General features: G+C 36.3%; 1 protein-coding gene across 2 annotated transcripts in view; it reads right to left on the bottom strand.

The window, feature by feature from the left end:
• The window catches only part of CLSTN2 (calsyntenin 2), a 298,084-nt gene that overhangs the window by 57,425 nt on the left and 223,187 nt on the right, over positions 1-17,472 (bottom strand). For both annotated transcript variants that reach the window (XM_062005632.1, XM_062005633.1), the window contains exons 4-6: positions 15,246-15,454; positions 10,600-10,749; positions 388-573 (exon numbers count right to left, since the gene is read on the bottom strand). In XM_062005632.1, the coding sequence (XP_061861616.1) occupies positions 388-573; positions 10,600-10,749; positions 15,246-15,454 (545 nt within the window). The remainder of the gene's footprint in view (positions 1-387; positions 574-10,599; positions 10,750-15,245; positions 15,455-17,472) is intronic.

The raw sequence follows: 17,472 nt of genomic DNA, 5'->3' as shown, positions 1-17,472 counted from the left end.
AGAGAATGAATTGTTATCAAATCCTATAGTCTTCCTATGATGGCAAAACTAAATCTGAAGTCTCACTACACTATCAGTATTAGCAGCAGAGGGAAGAAAGACTGAGAAAGTACAATGGGTAAAGAGAAAAACAGAGTTGGGAAGAGGATTAGAAGAGAAAAAAATTAGAACAAAGCAAGGAAAAGATATGAAAAAAAGATGTGAAAATAAACAGAAGAGAATGTAGCACCAGTCAAATATCACTACTCCCCTCATTTTCATTGCCACAATCCAAAATAAACCAGATGAATTAAATCCACATATTGCATGCTTACAGGTCACAAGGAATTGGTGTTTTATCTTGATGATGATGACGATGATTATATCAACTAAAAGATATATCCATACCACATAATTTCTGCAGAGATTTTTCTGAGTATGTTTCACGATCACAGCCCTTTCCAATGTAATTGGTCTGTAACTCAATGGTGGTATGTATTGAGGAAACTGGTCCATCACAAGTTTCTAGATGAATGCTGGGAAACAAAGGTATGCTGCCAGAACCAGGCTTGTATTCAATCCGTTTGTTCCAGTCTAGAAGAAAAAACCAACACAAAGATCCAAGAGTGATTAAAAAAGGCAAGAGAGCTATGTAATTTTAGATGACATATTGTCAAAGGTCACTGTCTAAGGCAAAAATAAAAGCTTTTAAACTTGGTCTCAATAACATATTATCCAAAAAACTTGATTTTGTCCTTCTTTATAGAACAGTGTCAGGCTCAATTAAGTAATACTACTGCTGCTAGAGTGAGACGAGCACAGGGTACACACATACCCTGACAAGAAGTGCTAATTGGCATCAGTCTGGATCTCTAATGTCCATGTCCCTGTGACAAATTACAAGATAGACCTACAAGGATGAGGCTGGCTACTCGTCAGATTTCATAGTTTTGTGATACAGAGTATCTCCAAGGACCAGGCTATGTACATCACACTCTCTGGACTGTGACCAAAAGCTAATATAACACATTTGTAGTGCCACTTCTTGTCTTCAAATGTCTTACTAATTTTGTGAAGTACTAATGACAGAAAGTTAAAGTTGGAAAGACTACTCATGCTTACAGCCATCTAATCTGCGGTTTTCCTTGAGCAGATGTCTCACAGTCTACAACATGTAAACAATCACCTTCCTTAGGCAGCCACCTGGATGTGACATACATAACATTATGCTTCTCAATTAAAGCATTTCATTTTTAAATTAAATTAATTACAGTGTTTGCAACTCATTTCAGAGACAATATAAACAAGCAGTGTTCATTTAAAAAAATGGATTTCAGATATCTTTACAGATCAAATTTTCAAAGAATGGTTGGAAGACACCTTCAAAGATCACTTAGTCCAAACCTCTGGCTATGGACAGGGACACCTCCCACTAGACCAGATTCCTCCAAGCTCCATCCAACCTGGTCCTGAAAAATTCCAGGAATGGATCATCCACAACCTCTCTGGGTAACCTCTTCTAGAGCCTCACCACCCTCACAGTGAAGGACTTCTTTATATCTAATCTAAATATATCAGTTTAGAACTGTTATCTCTTGTCCTGATACTACAGGTCTTGGTAAAAATGTCTTTCTTATATGCCTACTTTAAGTGTTGAAAGGCTGCAGGAAGGTCTCCACAGGCATTCTCTTTGCCAGGCTGAACAAGCTCAATTCTCTCCGCCTTTCTTCATAGGACAGGTGCTTCCGTCCTTTGGCCATTTTCATGACCTTCCTCCTCTTCACTGCTCTAACAGGCTCATATCTTTCTTGTGCATTTTAGTCAACTCTAGCCAAGTGATCACAGAATATCAATAAGAATGCTACATTAATACAGAGATAAAAATAGTTAATTATTTTGAAGTCATAAAACTATTCATCTCTGCTACCTAATGTGTACATCTGTGTAACTGTAAAATTTGTCAGGAGAAGCACCCAAACAAACAGCTGAAGTTTCTCATTCTTATTTTCAGTCTTAGGTAAAAGAGGACTCCCTAAATAGAAAAATTCTTGGTCCTGGTAGTCGATTAAATCTTTTAAAACAAATGGACAGTGACATTCTTTTTAAAATATCAGCGGAAGGAAAAGTAATAGACTTTAGTTCCAGAAAGCTTGAAGAAAAGTGGTCTCTCCCACCATTTTAAACAGGATTAAAAATTTGCAAGAAAATCTGAAAGTCTGTGCTAATATTTTGAAATGTACAGAAACCATTGGTCCAGATTCCAAAGGAGATGGGATGCTGACGGTCACTGGCGTGCATTTCAAAATTGGCAGGTTTTCTTCAGGGCTCTTAAAGCAAACAGTAATCACGCAGCATTTTGTGCTCAAGAGGAATCTGTGACTTCATGGAACATTCTGAAAGTATGCTTAGCATATATTTTTACTACAATCTTGAGGACCTGTACGTCACTGACTAAAAGATAACTGTGACTCTTATTGCCTGTGCACACATCAGCTGAGTTGTTCTTTCAGTAGTAATTTTCAGATAATATCATTCATCTTGTTCATTCCTGTTAAGTTGGATTTGATCTGCAGTATTGTGTAATTTGTCTGTAACTGCCAACTTTAACAGTTCCTTTACAATTTCAAGTCTCATATAAAGTACATTGATACAACAACAAATTTCTGTTCCCTATCCATTCCAGAAAGTCAAGGTTAATGTTTTTCCAGTTGAACAAGAGCCACAAATTCTTTCAGATACTTAAGGTAAAAACAAAATAATTTGCTGCTTTGTATACAAGCCAGTAATATATGAGTTATGGATCTTTACTTTCTCTTATTCACCAGTTAAAACATTACATTCCTCTACCTAAAAGGAAAAAATAAAGTCTCTCTTGTATTTGAAACCTTTCTGACTATCTCAGCAGCTTTCAAGCTTCAGTCATGTTTCCATTTCTTGGCTCTATCAAATTAACTGTCACTCATGCAATATAGTCATTACTGTATGTGAGATGTGACAATTATTAACTGTAACATATATGTAACTGCACACTCATGTGCAGTGACACAAAGACTAACATGTCAAGTCTCACAGGGAAGAATAGAAGATCTCTGTTTGTGGCACATGAATGTCCCTTGCACTGGAAGAGGTCTTTCACTTCACAGTACTACCTTTAGGCTTGGCAGAAATTATAATTTATGCCCAGAAAGCACAAACTCTGAACATTCTCAATTTACCTCAACTCTAAGTTGTAAAATATCAACTAGGCTTAAACTAGTGTCTTGTTGGTCCAATGCAACATCATAGACCAATCCTCATCCTAAATCCCACTAGTACTTCTTCCATTGACTTAGTGCAGATTTAGGAAGTCTGCCAAGGAATCCTTAAAGTATGCCAAGGCAATCCCAGGCAGGCATGAGGCAATATTGGAGTATGATACAATCCTGTGATAGCAAGACAGTCCTTAAAGGCAGCAATGGCTCTGATAAAAATCATTTGGCTTATTTATACAGCATCTTTCCCGGTGGCATTTCAGCATTCCAGAGGAGTTAAAGCTGAAACCAGCACCCTCTGTATCTCACCACCAGTAAAGTTAGTAATGCTGGAAAGTACATAGAGTTAGAGCAAGCAATGAGAAGTGGTGGCAGTGTGAAGAGTTCATTATAAGAAAAATCCAAGTCTTTAATTTAACTTTGAACATGGTGAAGATGGTTATTTCTTTTTGTCTCAGAATAACATCCTATATTGCACACATTCAAAAGATGAGCACCTTCCTCTCAAGAATGCAGCAGCACTTTTTAATCGCTCTAGAACAAACTCAGAGGAAGAGTTTTATGTAACCTGAGTCTACAAAAGCCTCTGAATTTTAGATATTTAAAAACTGTATCTCAAAATGTGACTCATGTCTAAGGTTATACAAACAGCCAAAGGATATATAATCCTGTCTGAAAAGCTAAGCTGCACTAGATCAACTAAACTCAACTAACATGGTTTCTTCTTTTACACACCACCATGTGACAACATCACATTATTGTACAAACTTAAAAAGGAAAGCACTGTCTCCCTGTAGCAGGGAAAGAATAATCCCATGGAAAGAGTTTGGAAAAAATCTAGTCCTTTTCAGTCCTACAGGAGACAGCCTTTGTTTAGATTTTGCTTGCCACTTGTGGTATAAAGCTCTTCCAGACAATATAAGACAACCCCAGCTGGGTTGTGCCTACAATATAACAATGTTAAGAGTGTAAATATCACAAGGTGAAATTTGTGGTTCAGATTTCATTGATTATAAAACAACTATGTAAACTTGGATCTTGATCTCTGAGATACTCAAACTATTCCAGGATCAAAAGGGATCAAAATTCAATGACAGTTTGAGCCTTTAAAAGTAAACTCCAGTGCACTAAATAAATTTTCCTTTCAACAGAAAAACAAAAGTAAATACTTTCCTTGATCTCAACCTAACAGTTTTGTACATGGCTCTTTCACTGTGATTCACTTATTATATTTTAATTAATTTCTAATGCTTAATGAAACTAAGAACAATTTTTCCTTGAAGGAGTATGGCACTCATGTACAGAGGAGGTATGATATGATTCATGTCTTCCTCTATGTTTGTTTGGGCACGAACTTTGATTACACCTCATAACATTAAAAATGATGGAAAGGTAATTACAGATAATTGCAACACAACTCCTACTATGCCATTGAAATGCAAATCTTCTCTCATGTTGGGCTGAAGATGTGCATTCTGGCAGCTAAATGTAAGATAAAATTTATGTAGCACCATTAGTGAGTCTCTGCTGCATCTTTACATAATGTCTGGAACATAAGTTTCCCAGAGCAACGTAACTGGTAGATATTCTGTTTCCTCTACAGCATCCTTACATCTGCCCTATCTATGTAGGATGGATACTGGGCTACAGTTCATTCTGCTTCTTTTTTTAATCTATAAACTTAGTTTGTTTTTTTTTTTTTTAAACAGTTTTCTCTCTATTAATTGGAAAATTCTTTCAACACCATGAATTCACTAGAAAGTGTACATGTTGCCAGAGTGTATGCTGCAGCCACCTCAATAAATACCTGCTGTACATTTAGGGATTTTCAATGTGTGAAAGATCAGTGGCCATAAGACATTTCCAAAATGTATGCACTTGGGTATTTGAATTTTTAGTATAAACTAAAGATCATGAATTTTTTAGCAAAACAGACACAGAGTAAACAGTTCCTGCATGTTTTCTCTTGGGCAGCATTCTATATTGATGAGCCTATAACCTGTGCCAATCTAAAAAAATAATAATAAAAAACCCCACAAAAACCAACCAAACAAAAACCCTCTCCAACCCAAAAACATTTCAAAGGATTTTCCTTTCCCATTTGGAAAAAAGAAACCCCAAACAACCAAAACTCTAAGCCACACAACCCCCTACTTGTGCTACCCCATTTCCTGATCTACACTCCTCCAAACTTCTGAAAATGGAAAATCCTCTTGCAAAAAATGAAATCTCAGCCTTGCAACAGACCTTGCAAGAAATCTTAAATGCTCAGATTGCAGGTGAAAAAAATTGAGTTAACATTATTATTTTACTTCCAAGTATATAATGTTAAAATGGAGCATCTACTAGGTCTTGTCATCTCAGAAGTTATAAAAGAGACAGTGCATGTATGCCTGGCCCTTTCTTAATTACTTTAGTTTCTGTGGTTATCTTGAACTACTTAAAATAACCAGGTCCTTTCAAGTTGCCTAAGCAGTTTCCTATTCATTAAATTCATCATTTTACAAAGGAGTGAATTTAGTAGGAAGTTCCCTGGTCATAAAATCAGCTAGTAAGCATCAGCAGAATTCTACTTCCAGGATGCATCAATGTCACTGTGTAGCACCCCAAATTTTCTAAAATCATTTTGCTGTGTTCAAGGGTCAAGTATTCACCACTGACAGAAAAAAAAAAGTGCTTTTTCTCCTGGCAACCAAGTATGCAACTTTTCAACAGTTGCCATGACTTGTGATACTGCTAGCAGACATGCATTGTGCTAGGGAAGTTTGGTAAAAATTGTACAAAAAAAGAAACAAGATTTAAGTATCAGCTAGGATTATGTTTCTTAGGTGTGTATGATAACACACATAAATACCATTTAGGATATTTTAAATTAAATTTCTCTTCATTTTTTAAATTAACATATAAAAAAGATATGTACACATATATATATCTATGACTACATATATGTGTATATATACAGATATGTGCATGTATACAAATAATAATACTTTTACATTGCATTACATACATTTTGCAATTAACATTTGCAATTAACATTGCAAAATAATCTTTAAAGTTCTGTTTACTTTTTTTTAAGGGAGAAAAGATTGTTGTGTATCCAGCACTGATACAACAAAATATTAAAAAACCCCTACATAATAGACATTTCTAGGTTTGACAGTCATTCTACAAGCTAGTATCTGCTAAATCTGATGACACATACAAGTTTAACCGTGTTAAATATGATGAGTGATTCTGCCCTTCATATTTTGAGGCCAGCTCCTCTTTATTTTGTCCCTGTGTAGTACATCATTCACCAGAGAGCTTAGTACACATTTTTTTAGCTTTCTTCTATCTTGCATCATTCATCACATTTGTTTATATTTTATTTGTATTTGTTATCCCACTAGAGGTGATCATAACTTCTTCAGTTTTATAAAGGCTGTTCCTAAAAGCAGAAATTAAAGACAATATTATGGTATGATAGATGTGCTATGAAAACAAGGTGTGGATTCTAGGTTATTTACTTGCTTATTTCACCTCACCTGCTTTTTTTAATTTAAATTACTATGTGAATTTTTAATACTGTGTTGCCAGAAGCCTGTCTACCCTGCTTTGAATAAAGCAAAAGTAACTTTACAGAAATCAGTTATTTGTGGCAAAAAAAAAAAAATCCAGTAATGAAAAGAATCATGCTGGAAATGAACCTATAGGAAAGTGTAGTGTTTGCTCTGCATCTATAGAACTGAAACAAAGGCAGAGCCCTGGAAGAACGGACAGAATCGCAGGGAATGTGCTGAAGACAAGAGGATTTATCTTAGTATGGAAATCCATTAATTCTTTTTTTTTTCCTTAAACAAAAAATTGAAAAAACTTCAACTGCAAACCTACCTATTATGGTGTCAGATATACTAGCATCTAGCTTTTCTTTGTAAAATAGCCTCTTTACTCATCTGGCAGTAAGTGATCTATCCTTTGTTTGAAAATCATGGAAATTTAAATCACAAACAGAATGGAGAGCATTTGTATCATAGCTGTAAAAGTCAGTTGAACTGACTAATGAACTGACTAATGAGACTTTTCAATGAAAATAACTGATTAGGAATTAATTCAGTTCATTGATTCACATTTGTAGCTTGCTAAGGATACTAATAACATTTCAGAATGAGCTGCTCAGAATAGTTTGTCAGTTTGGGTCAAGTTTGTTTCTATAAGTAGCCTCTTAATAGAGGGAAGGCTTATCATTTGCTGAAAATGTATGTGGGAATGCTTGCTGATTGCATATAAAATGTATCTCTTCACAGAATAAGGAAGTAGCTCCTAGATTTAATAGAGACTTAAGTGCTGTTAGCTCAAAGGAATATTGTTTAAAGGATAGCACCTTGGCTTGTTGAGTCTGATATCATCTGCTACACATCAGTCATGCAGAGTTGGCCTCTAGAAACATGGATAACTTTGTACATTGTTTTATGTAAACCCATTGTTCCCTGCCCCTCCCCGGCATAAAGGAGGTTATTTGAAGGGCATCTGCATTGAAATGTATTGCACTGATTTTTTTAACACCGAATTTGCATTAGACTACTACAATCTCAAAGAAAGAGTTGCACAGATTATAAAAGGCAGTCACTTTTAAAAACTATCTGCCAATGCTAGAAATTGAAATTCCAAGCCATTATTTGTTCAAGCTAACAAATAACAACAACGAAAATCAGAACAAAACAACAAATCATATTTTGGCAACTTCCATATTATAAACAAAGGCTCAGAATATTCATCTTCTCTGTCAAGCAAGACATTATTTTACCTCCCTCAGTCATACACTTTTTTTTCCTCAAATACATCATTATTTCAAAGAAGATGGAGCACAACTGCTGGCTGTCTCTTTATAGGGAGGTCATCAGGTGACAGTCATAAGGAGGAAAGAAATACTATAAATATCCTCCATTCTTAGCCTCCAGAGTTCCTCTTTAAGTGCTGAAAATATTAAGTTTTGTTTATTTGATTTTTTTCTCCTAGCAACAGTTAATTTACAGATATATTGGAAAGTGGAAAACAACTTCACCTGTGTATTTATTGTCACCATTATAAACATAAAAAAAAATCACTAAATGCAGATATTTCTGTAATTATAGTGCATACAATTTTCAAATTACAATTAAAAACTTAGTAATTGAGAACAGAAGTAATATCTACCCAGTTGTTTACCTAAATATTTTATACCCTGAGCAGGTAAACACTACTCACTTGCACTTTGTGCCATTTGACCTGGAGAAAGGACAATGAATTGAAAGCAGTCACCTGTTTGACAGATGGAAAGGTACAATGCCACATGGATGGCACAGAATTTGCAGAACATATTGAGCTATTTTGTGTTTTTTCTTTGCCTATGATAAAGACCCAACATAAAACTCTATCAGATCATAATAGACCAGATCTCCCTTTTAAAAGAAAGGGTGAAAAGCATATTTGTGACAAATTGCCACAGAAATAAATAAAAAGCCCAAGTTCAAGCCTACTGAATGCTATTAAATCTTATCCTTTCTTATCTGAGGTGCTTCAGATAAGTTGCTTTAAACTTTCTTATATATTGCACTCTTTCTGAGTAATTGTTGCTTTATATATGCTGGTTTCCCTGTTTTCTCACCATCATACCAAAAAGAAAGCTCTGAACCTGTCATATTAAATACCTAGTGTTAATCAAACCATCAGTCACACACAGCTCTGACTTCTAGAAGACAATAGCTTTTCAATGTATACAATAATACCCAAATTACAGCTTTTCATTAAAACTTAAATACCTCGTGAACACTTCATACAAGAGGAATGAAGCATCAAAAAAAACCACCCCAACAAAGCCAGATCTCATTTGAGGTTGCTTGTATTGCTTTTATTGGCTACCTTGTGTTTATATGCACCTGATGGGACTAGCAATGACCATCTGTCCTAAAATTGATGCTTCAACTATGAAATGAATGTGACAATATTGAACCTTATAAACAGATCATTATAAAAGTATCTTTGCAAAATTATTCAATCAATGCCTAAATGTACACAACATGGAAATTTTAACAAATCAACTATTTCATCAATTTTAATACACATTCCAAGCTAGTTTGGGAGTATTTATTTGAGATATCTCCATAAAGGGGAAACAGAAAACTTCTAAAGTGTAAAGAGACAATACTGGCTTTACAGAAAAAAATCATGAGGTTTTCAATAAGATCTCAAAACCTGGACTTGTTTATAGGTATTCTGATTTTAAAAGAAAAATACTCTTCAATATACTTGTGTGGGCAGAGAACTAGTACATACCTGAAAAATTATACATGGTTTCACTCTGAGTACTCTGAAAATGGAATCATGGCACTCAAGACTAAAGCTTCTCACTTTACAAAGAACTTTTTTTTGCTTTTAAATGTCAATCTGCAATTTTACCTTTAAGTACAACACTCAAAATGATTTTTTCCTTCTCCATCGTTCTCCTTAAAACTTAGAATTATGAAGGTCAAGTTAGTTCTGAATGACATGTGCATGAAGTGGTTCCATCTATTTTGTCCCTAGTCCAGTCCTCATTTTCATCTTAATTTATTATAATTTGTGTCATATCTACCTCCTATCTTCCAGATAGGTTTTTCTCCATTTTAGACAGAGTAGACTGTAGTTCCTTGCAATGGCTTAAGAAAATAAATTCCTACTGAAATATCTTAATATGTAAAAAGATACTAATCAGGAAAAAAAAATGCATTTTACTCCCACTGACAATGGAATATGTCTTGACTCATGCATGCATACAAAACCCAATTCTGTGCCAGGAATGAGATAATATAAACAACTCTGGCACACATGGGAAAACTACTTTGTCATGGTGGCTTCAAGAGTTTTATTTAAAGGAGCAATAGGGGAAAAGTAAATCAGAAGCTTTTAAAAATGTTTTAATATATTCACATTGAATTATAAAATAACTTATTAGAACATAAATTCGTTTTTTTCCTTTAAAAAAAAAAGAAACATGTATTTTCTTCTGACTAGAGAAGAAATATGGCAAGCATAAACAGGCTTCAGCAGGCTTGGATTAAGAACTTATTTTCTGTGTTGTGAGGGAGCTACCCAAGAAGGATGTGGAGACTCCTTCTCTGGAGGTTTCCAAACCTGCCTGGATGCATTCCTGTGCCACCTCATCAAGGTGAACCTGCTTTAGCATGTGGATTGGACTAGATCTCTAGAGGTCCCTTCCAATACCTATCATTCTGTGAATGAAGTAAGCGCAAGAAAAAGTGAGTTTTCTATACCATTGCAATATGCTCCTTAGTTCCCTTATTGTGAGGCAGAGGGAAAACATTAAAGACTTAAACAAAAAAAATAAAATACATGAAGCATTAAAACTTACCTTGCCAGCCTGGTTTGCACACTGGCTTGACATTAACTCGTACTAAGACATCTTCCGTGGCATGTTTCTGCCCACAGTCAAAAGCTGTTACCATTATCTCATACTGGTGCTGATTATCATAGTTCAGTTTCTCAGTGTTTCTGATGTTACCTATAGATTCAATAGAAGATAACATTCAGAAAATACTTCTTGGCTAAGCATATACAGCCTATAACATTTGCTTCCTGGTTAATCAAGTCATTTGTGACCAGAAAGCTCTTTGAAGCACATGCAACATCCACAGGCAGGACAGTTATGAAGAATGAGAGGTATTTTTTTCAGTTTAGCAGAGAAATAGAGATGTTTTTAGGCAAATATAAGATGTTAGGGATAAAATATAGGCACATATATATTGGAAAACATCTGCTCAACAACACTTTATAAAGTAAGACTGTAAGACTTACTAGCAGTTACATCTTGAAAGGTAAAGTATGAGTAGGTGTGACCTCATTTTCCACATCTTCCTAGAATACACTGCTTTAACATGGCAGCTACACTCCTGAGAACACTTCTGAACATCTCCCCAGCTTCAGCATCTTCTTTTTTTTTTCCCCTAAAACTATTACTTTTTAGGTGAGAGAGACTTTCAGCCCTTTAACACCTTATCCTTGGGTTTTAAAAATAGCAAAGGCCCCAGAATCACCTTCTACATTAGAATGCTTCACAGTTCATGTGACAGCACAGTTATCTCATGAAAATAAAAACCTCAGCAACATCAGAGATTATCTGCTGCACCTGACATACAAAGACAACAAATTACCTACTTTGCAAACAAAGACATTACAACTTTCACAAGGATAGGGAAAGATCACCCACCCTTTAGATATTTATAAATGTTAATAAGATCTCCCCTCAATCTCCTCCAGACTAAACAGCCCCAGTTCCTGCAGCCTTTCTTCATATGAAAGATGTTCCAGTCCCCTGGTCATCTTGGTGGCCCTGCACTGGCCTCTCTCCAGAAGTTCTCAATCCTTCTTGAGCTGAGGAGCCCAGAACTGGACACAGGACTCCAGATGAGGCCTCACCAGGGCAGAGTAGAGGGGGAGAAGAATCTCCTTTGACCTGCTGCCCACGCTCTTCTTGATGCATCCCAGGATGCCATTGACCTTCTTGGCCACGAGGGCACATTGCTGGCTCACTGCAAGCCAATACTTAAATGGTCACTACTCTGACAATAAGAAGTCTGCATAGCTCCTAACACAAATCTCAGTACTGTAAAGGGTGACCCTGTGAGATCCTGACCACATTTATTTCCTAAGATATTTAACTTGATAGAAACCGGAGTGATAAGTCAGTAACTCATCCTCATACTGAGCAACCTGAACATGTATTTGCAAAGTGCTTCCCAGTGATGAGTGGCAAATAGATATTCACATTTAAGAGACAAGAGTAGGTCAGAGCCATGAAAAAATTTGCATCTATATCTGAATTCTCTGATCATCTGACCATGATCCCTGACAAATGAAGGCAGAAAATGCATTACAATGTTCTGCTAGCATTACAACAAATCTGTGCATTGTGTTTATTTTTTCTGTTACCAAAAAGAAGCCTACACAATATTGATACAATAACTCTTTGCATAATAAAACATAACAGTACATGACAGTACTTTATGATCAAGAGTTCATGACCCTGCAAGTTTAGATCACCATATAGAAGAATCAATTTTATTAGTGTTATGGTTTCATTACATAATGGAATTCTAGTAGCAAAAAAATTACATATCAAGGGTCAAAGTTATCAAATGCAAACAGGAGGCTTTATATTACCTACCTTCATGTGCCTAACTTTCAAAGATCTACAAGAACTACATCAGTGCTTAATGCTACTCCCTGTGCCAGTGCTGGGTGCCTGTCTACTTGTGCCTCACACAATTTGGTGACACAAAGTACAATGCACTGCTACAATATGGAGGCCTTTCTCTTCCATTCTGCAAATGTTCCACAAGGTGTAATATAATTTTTCAGAACAACAAAAAGCTCCCTGGGTTAAAAGTAAGTTTTCCCTAGAAGGACAATGACTTGCCAAAACAAAAAGGCTGATAGAATAGCATGTTCATCTTTCTGAAGGGCTGTGTTTGTGCTTAGTTTTCTAAGTTCTTGGTGAAAAAAATCCACTATACACTGATAATGGCATGTTTTCCTCACCCCTCCCCTACTTTTGAGGCCCTCTGCAATATTTAGATTTGATTCTAAGCATTTGGTTACATTTTCTGGGCAATGAAATTCCACACCTATGTTACTGAAAAGCAGAAAAAACTTGCAGAAGACACAAGATGCTAGACTTGTTTTCCACAAGGGGTAAATAAAAAAAATAAAATATAATCTAAACAGTACTAATTAGCATAGTATTAACAGATAGTCCCAGGGGTCTCATGCATCTATTTTAATCATGCTATAGGTAATGAAAACGGGAACAATGCCAAAGAGCTTGCATCGGAGAAAGCTTATGTCTGTTGGCATACAGAGACATTCTCAGCAGTGAACTGTGTTGGGACTAAGCAAAATATTTCCATCACAGAATGAAAGTGCAACTATCTATACTAACTGTCCCTAATCCCAGCAGGTTTAAGCAATTACCATTATCTCAAAAACTGCAAATTAGATTCCAATTACCCTTGATTGTGGCAGCACTGTGCTTTTAGTGAACAAATAGATCAAAAAATATTAATTGAATTGATGACCAAGAAACTGCAAGTATTACAACCTTCTAGCAATTACTCACTGCAGGCTTTAGAGTCATGTTTAAATCAATTATTTTCTCATTGCCTTTGCTGAAAACAAGTCCCAGGCACGTGAGGACAACTGTGTAACCAAGCACATGCTTTTGATCATGCCTTTGACTGGAAGAAGCACACAATCACTCGTAAGCCAGCTGCACTGTGCGATAGGAGCTGAAAAGGCATAAATAATATAAATGTCTGCTCTGGATCATTCAAATCCTAGTGTACTATTTATCCACTATATCTGCCACAAACCTAGTATGAAATTATGAAACCGCCTGCAACTTGTGTGAGTAACCAGCCCTGTACTGGCAAGTCACATGGAGCTCTGGAAAAATGACAGTTTAAACCAGAAACATGGGGAGCTTCCTCTTATGACAGCATCAAAAATCCCATGATTAGAAAGAAATCTGAATTGAGAAAAAATTTCTAGGGAAGTGCACACAAATACCTAATTCCAAATGCTCTCTTCCTGTAAAAAAATCCTTCGTGCAATTGCTCTGGCAAAAGATTACTGCATCAGCTGATATCATTTACTTAAACAGAAACAGAGTCATTATGATTATATCTCCTATATAGTTTGCTTGCCTCCCAATGTATTAGAACAAGATGGCTTTTTTTTCCCCAATGCCATTTAGAATATATTGATGTTAACATATGATTATTATTATCTTTTGATGCTCAGCTGTGCATTGGGCAAGAACTGCACAAAGATGAATAATTTTTAAGCAATGGAAAAGGTTTTTATAAAACATCCCAACATGAAAATGACTGGTTAGCAAAAACAGTAACTTCATGTATGCTTTCAGTTCCCAATTCGCCCCCAAATCAGATTTTACCTCCAAAGAGCATTCTTCTCCTACAAAGAATATAGATTAAATGCTTCTATTAGGAATAATAAATCAGAGCATTGCTGGGCATGCACACAGGGTGCTTACTGTAGAGAAGTTCTGTGAGCACAGGAATTCTCATTTTGAACTGCACAAGCATGCACACATGGACACCAATAACAAGGACTCTTATCTACAAACTGATAACAATATGAGACTGCCGAAGATGAAGCCCCTATTTAGTATGGTCTGACATGAGCAAAGAATGGGAGGGAGGACTTCCAACATATTTTTATGCAGCTCAGCCTCCTACTACAAACTCAGTGTGAAGTTCTATGCTTTTCCCTGGTGAGAACCTGACTGGGAAAACCAGCAAGCTGAAAGATAGGGCCACCAACATAAAAAATTGCTGCATATAGACAACTTCATAGGGTTTATTATTTTTTCCTGTAATATTATATACATTAGAAAGGCAACTAAAGTCTAATACCATAAAAAATATACTAATTCTCCAAAGCACATTTTCTTCCACGTTGCAAAATAATGGATTTGCTTCAGGAAGCACCACAAATGGGTAGATCTGCAGATCCACACCCTGAAAGTTTTATCAAGAAACTCATCCACAATATTGTCAATTCTACATTTAGACTGTGCTCCAGAAAGTTCAGAACAATGGGACGAGCTACAAACCAGTGAATAAACCCTATAAGGTAAGGCTACATGTTGCATTAGGAAATGCTATCACTTGGATAGGAAACTAGATCTGAGACAATGAAGAGAGTGGACTGAGCAACAGAGAAACATATTGCTCATCTAAAACTGGGTCTTTAATTTCCACAATAAATTAGTGTAGCACTTTCTGACCAAGTCTTACATAACGGGGATGGAATTTCCCACTGCAATGGTTTCTTTATTCTCAGAGATAAGAACAGGATTACTCTCTGGAGTTAAAACTCAAGTCAGGTTATCAGCTAGTATCAACATGCAATTACACTGTGTACAGCAATTACCACTATCTATCCCAGAACTTGAAATTGCTTCTTCTCCATACTCACCGTTTCTGTCAATGGCAAAAGGAACATCAGTTGTGACAATTTCATAATTGCAGATCTGGCTATACTGTGGGGAACAGTCCTCATCTATGGCTTCGACCTGCAGTATGCTGTCATAGATCTTTCCCTCTGTCACAGTGGCCATATACACACTCTCCTTGAAAGTTGGTGAAAACTCATTGACATCCTTTACCTGGATATGGACCACTGCCCTGAAAGAGGAAAATAGAGACGTCAAAGAGAAAAATTAATTTATTATGACACATCACTAAGAGTTTGTTTTCAAAACACCTGAAAAAGATAAACAAAAGTTATCTAGGACACTGTGGAAATATCTGCTAAAGTGAAATGTTGAACTTCTATGTTTAATTTGCCAAATTTAATATCTTAATGTGGCACTAGGTAAAAACTTAGTGCCACAGCTTGCGGTGAGAGAGTTTCACAGTCCTTCTTATTAAAAGCAGTCTGTATCTTAAAATGAACCCCAGCAGAGAGTTAATGGTATTATTCCATTGAAAAATGGGTTAATAAGCAAAAAAAAGGGAAGAGAATTACAGCACTCTTACAGATTCACTATCTAAAAGTAGTCAGTTTATGAACATTCTTCAAACTAAAAAAGCCTCTCACATTCTGCTGATTATAATTATCTAATGATCCAATTAATTACAATACTGTACATGTGAACTTTTGAGGCTCAAAAATAACAGGCCTCTATTTAACAAGCGAATTCCAAAGGCTTCCATGTGAAAGAATTTGCTATTTGGTTTGATAAGCAAGGTAGCAGAGGAACAGAGAAGTGAATGGACTTTTCTAGGTAGATAGCAGAGACAGTAGGAAAGGTTGGGACACCAGACAGCTGAGCTTAGTGTCTGGTTTACTTGACAAACCTCCACAGGAAAGTGTACCAAAGTCTGCTCCTGATGTGCTGTGTTTCATTGGGTCAGAATTAGACCAAAGTTTTCCACAAGTGGAATGTCCAAACTTGGTATTTACACATGCGCTAAAAACATCATAAAATTTAATATGAAGCAAAAACAGTTTCTGTGACTTGATGGTTATTTAATGCTGCAGCTTTCCTTCTAAATATGTGTTCTTTCTCAACATCCTGAAAAAGTTCCACATACACTACAGAGCTAATTAAATTTTTAATCATCATGTGTCCTAGATGAGCAAAAGGATGGATAATTATTATTAATCATTTATTTAAATGGCTCTCAGCAAAATGAACAATTTGTATAGCAGTTATACATCTACACAAGTTAAATTCATCTTTAATAACAAATGGTCTGGGGATAGGTTTTGTGAATTGAAGGGAAAAAACAGGCACTGTGACACTTAAGCTTATGCAGGGAATTGTCTGCACAGTAAAAAGTACCACCTACTAACCTTCAATATAACACACTTCCAGAGGATTTGAATTCCTCTGAGACTTGCTGTCCAAAAGCTAAGGTCAGAAACACACTGTGAAAAGGCAACACTGCTGCAGTCTATATACATCTACATACTAAAAGAAAAAAGAGAGGTGATTTCTCTTTTCTTATGATTTGAAATGAGATGAATAGAGAAAAATATCTCTTTAGAATTTGTAAATACCATTTAAAAGCTAGCTTCTATGTCCTGCATTGACATGTCATGGTTTGACATGACAGCCTTTTCTGGTAAGGGGGAAGGGACTGTAAAGATGGCTCCTGTAAGAAGTTACTCAAAACTCTCCCCAGATCTGAGCCTGACCCACTTCTGGGGCTGAGCCAATCAGATGCCTCCACAATCACTTTTTAAGAAGCTGGAAGAGGAGGCTTCTTCCTCTTCTTCTTCTTCTTCGGCTGATGGTGGTGCAAGGAGTAGAAAGAGAAACAACCATGCGGACTCCAAGGTCAGTGATGAAAGAGAGGAGAAGGTGTGCTGGAGCAAAGACTCCCCTGCATTCTATGGAGAGGATTGGTGAGGCAGTAATTTGTTTGCATTTCTTTAAAGACCTCGCATCAGTGGTAGAGATTTATTTTGATAAAGACCCTGTGTCAAGGGCAGAGACTCATTTTGCTAAATCTGACTCTGCACCAGGGGCAGCAACTCACTTTGCTAAGAACTCTGACTTTATTAAACACTCTGAGCTAGGAGCAGTGACTATGGCTCGAGGAGGCCATGTCCCATGGGAGGGACCCAATCACTTCATCATTGAGCCAGGGGCAGTGATTCTCTTCATTAAAACTATGGCCTTCGCAGGCCATGT

The sequence above is a fragment of the Colius striatus genome, chromosome 12 (genome assembly GCF_028858725.1).
Source record: "Colius striatus isolate bColStr4 chromosome 12, bColStr4.1.hap1, whole genome shotgun sequence".
In the NCBI taxonomy this organism is placed as follows: Eukaryota; Metazoa; Chordata; class Aves; order Coliiformes; family Coliidae; genus Colius; species Colius striatus.
The sequence above is the reverse complement of the archived record's forward strand: the minus strand, read 5'-3'. Positions and strand labels throughout refer to the sequence as shown.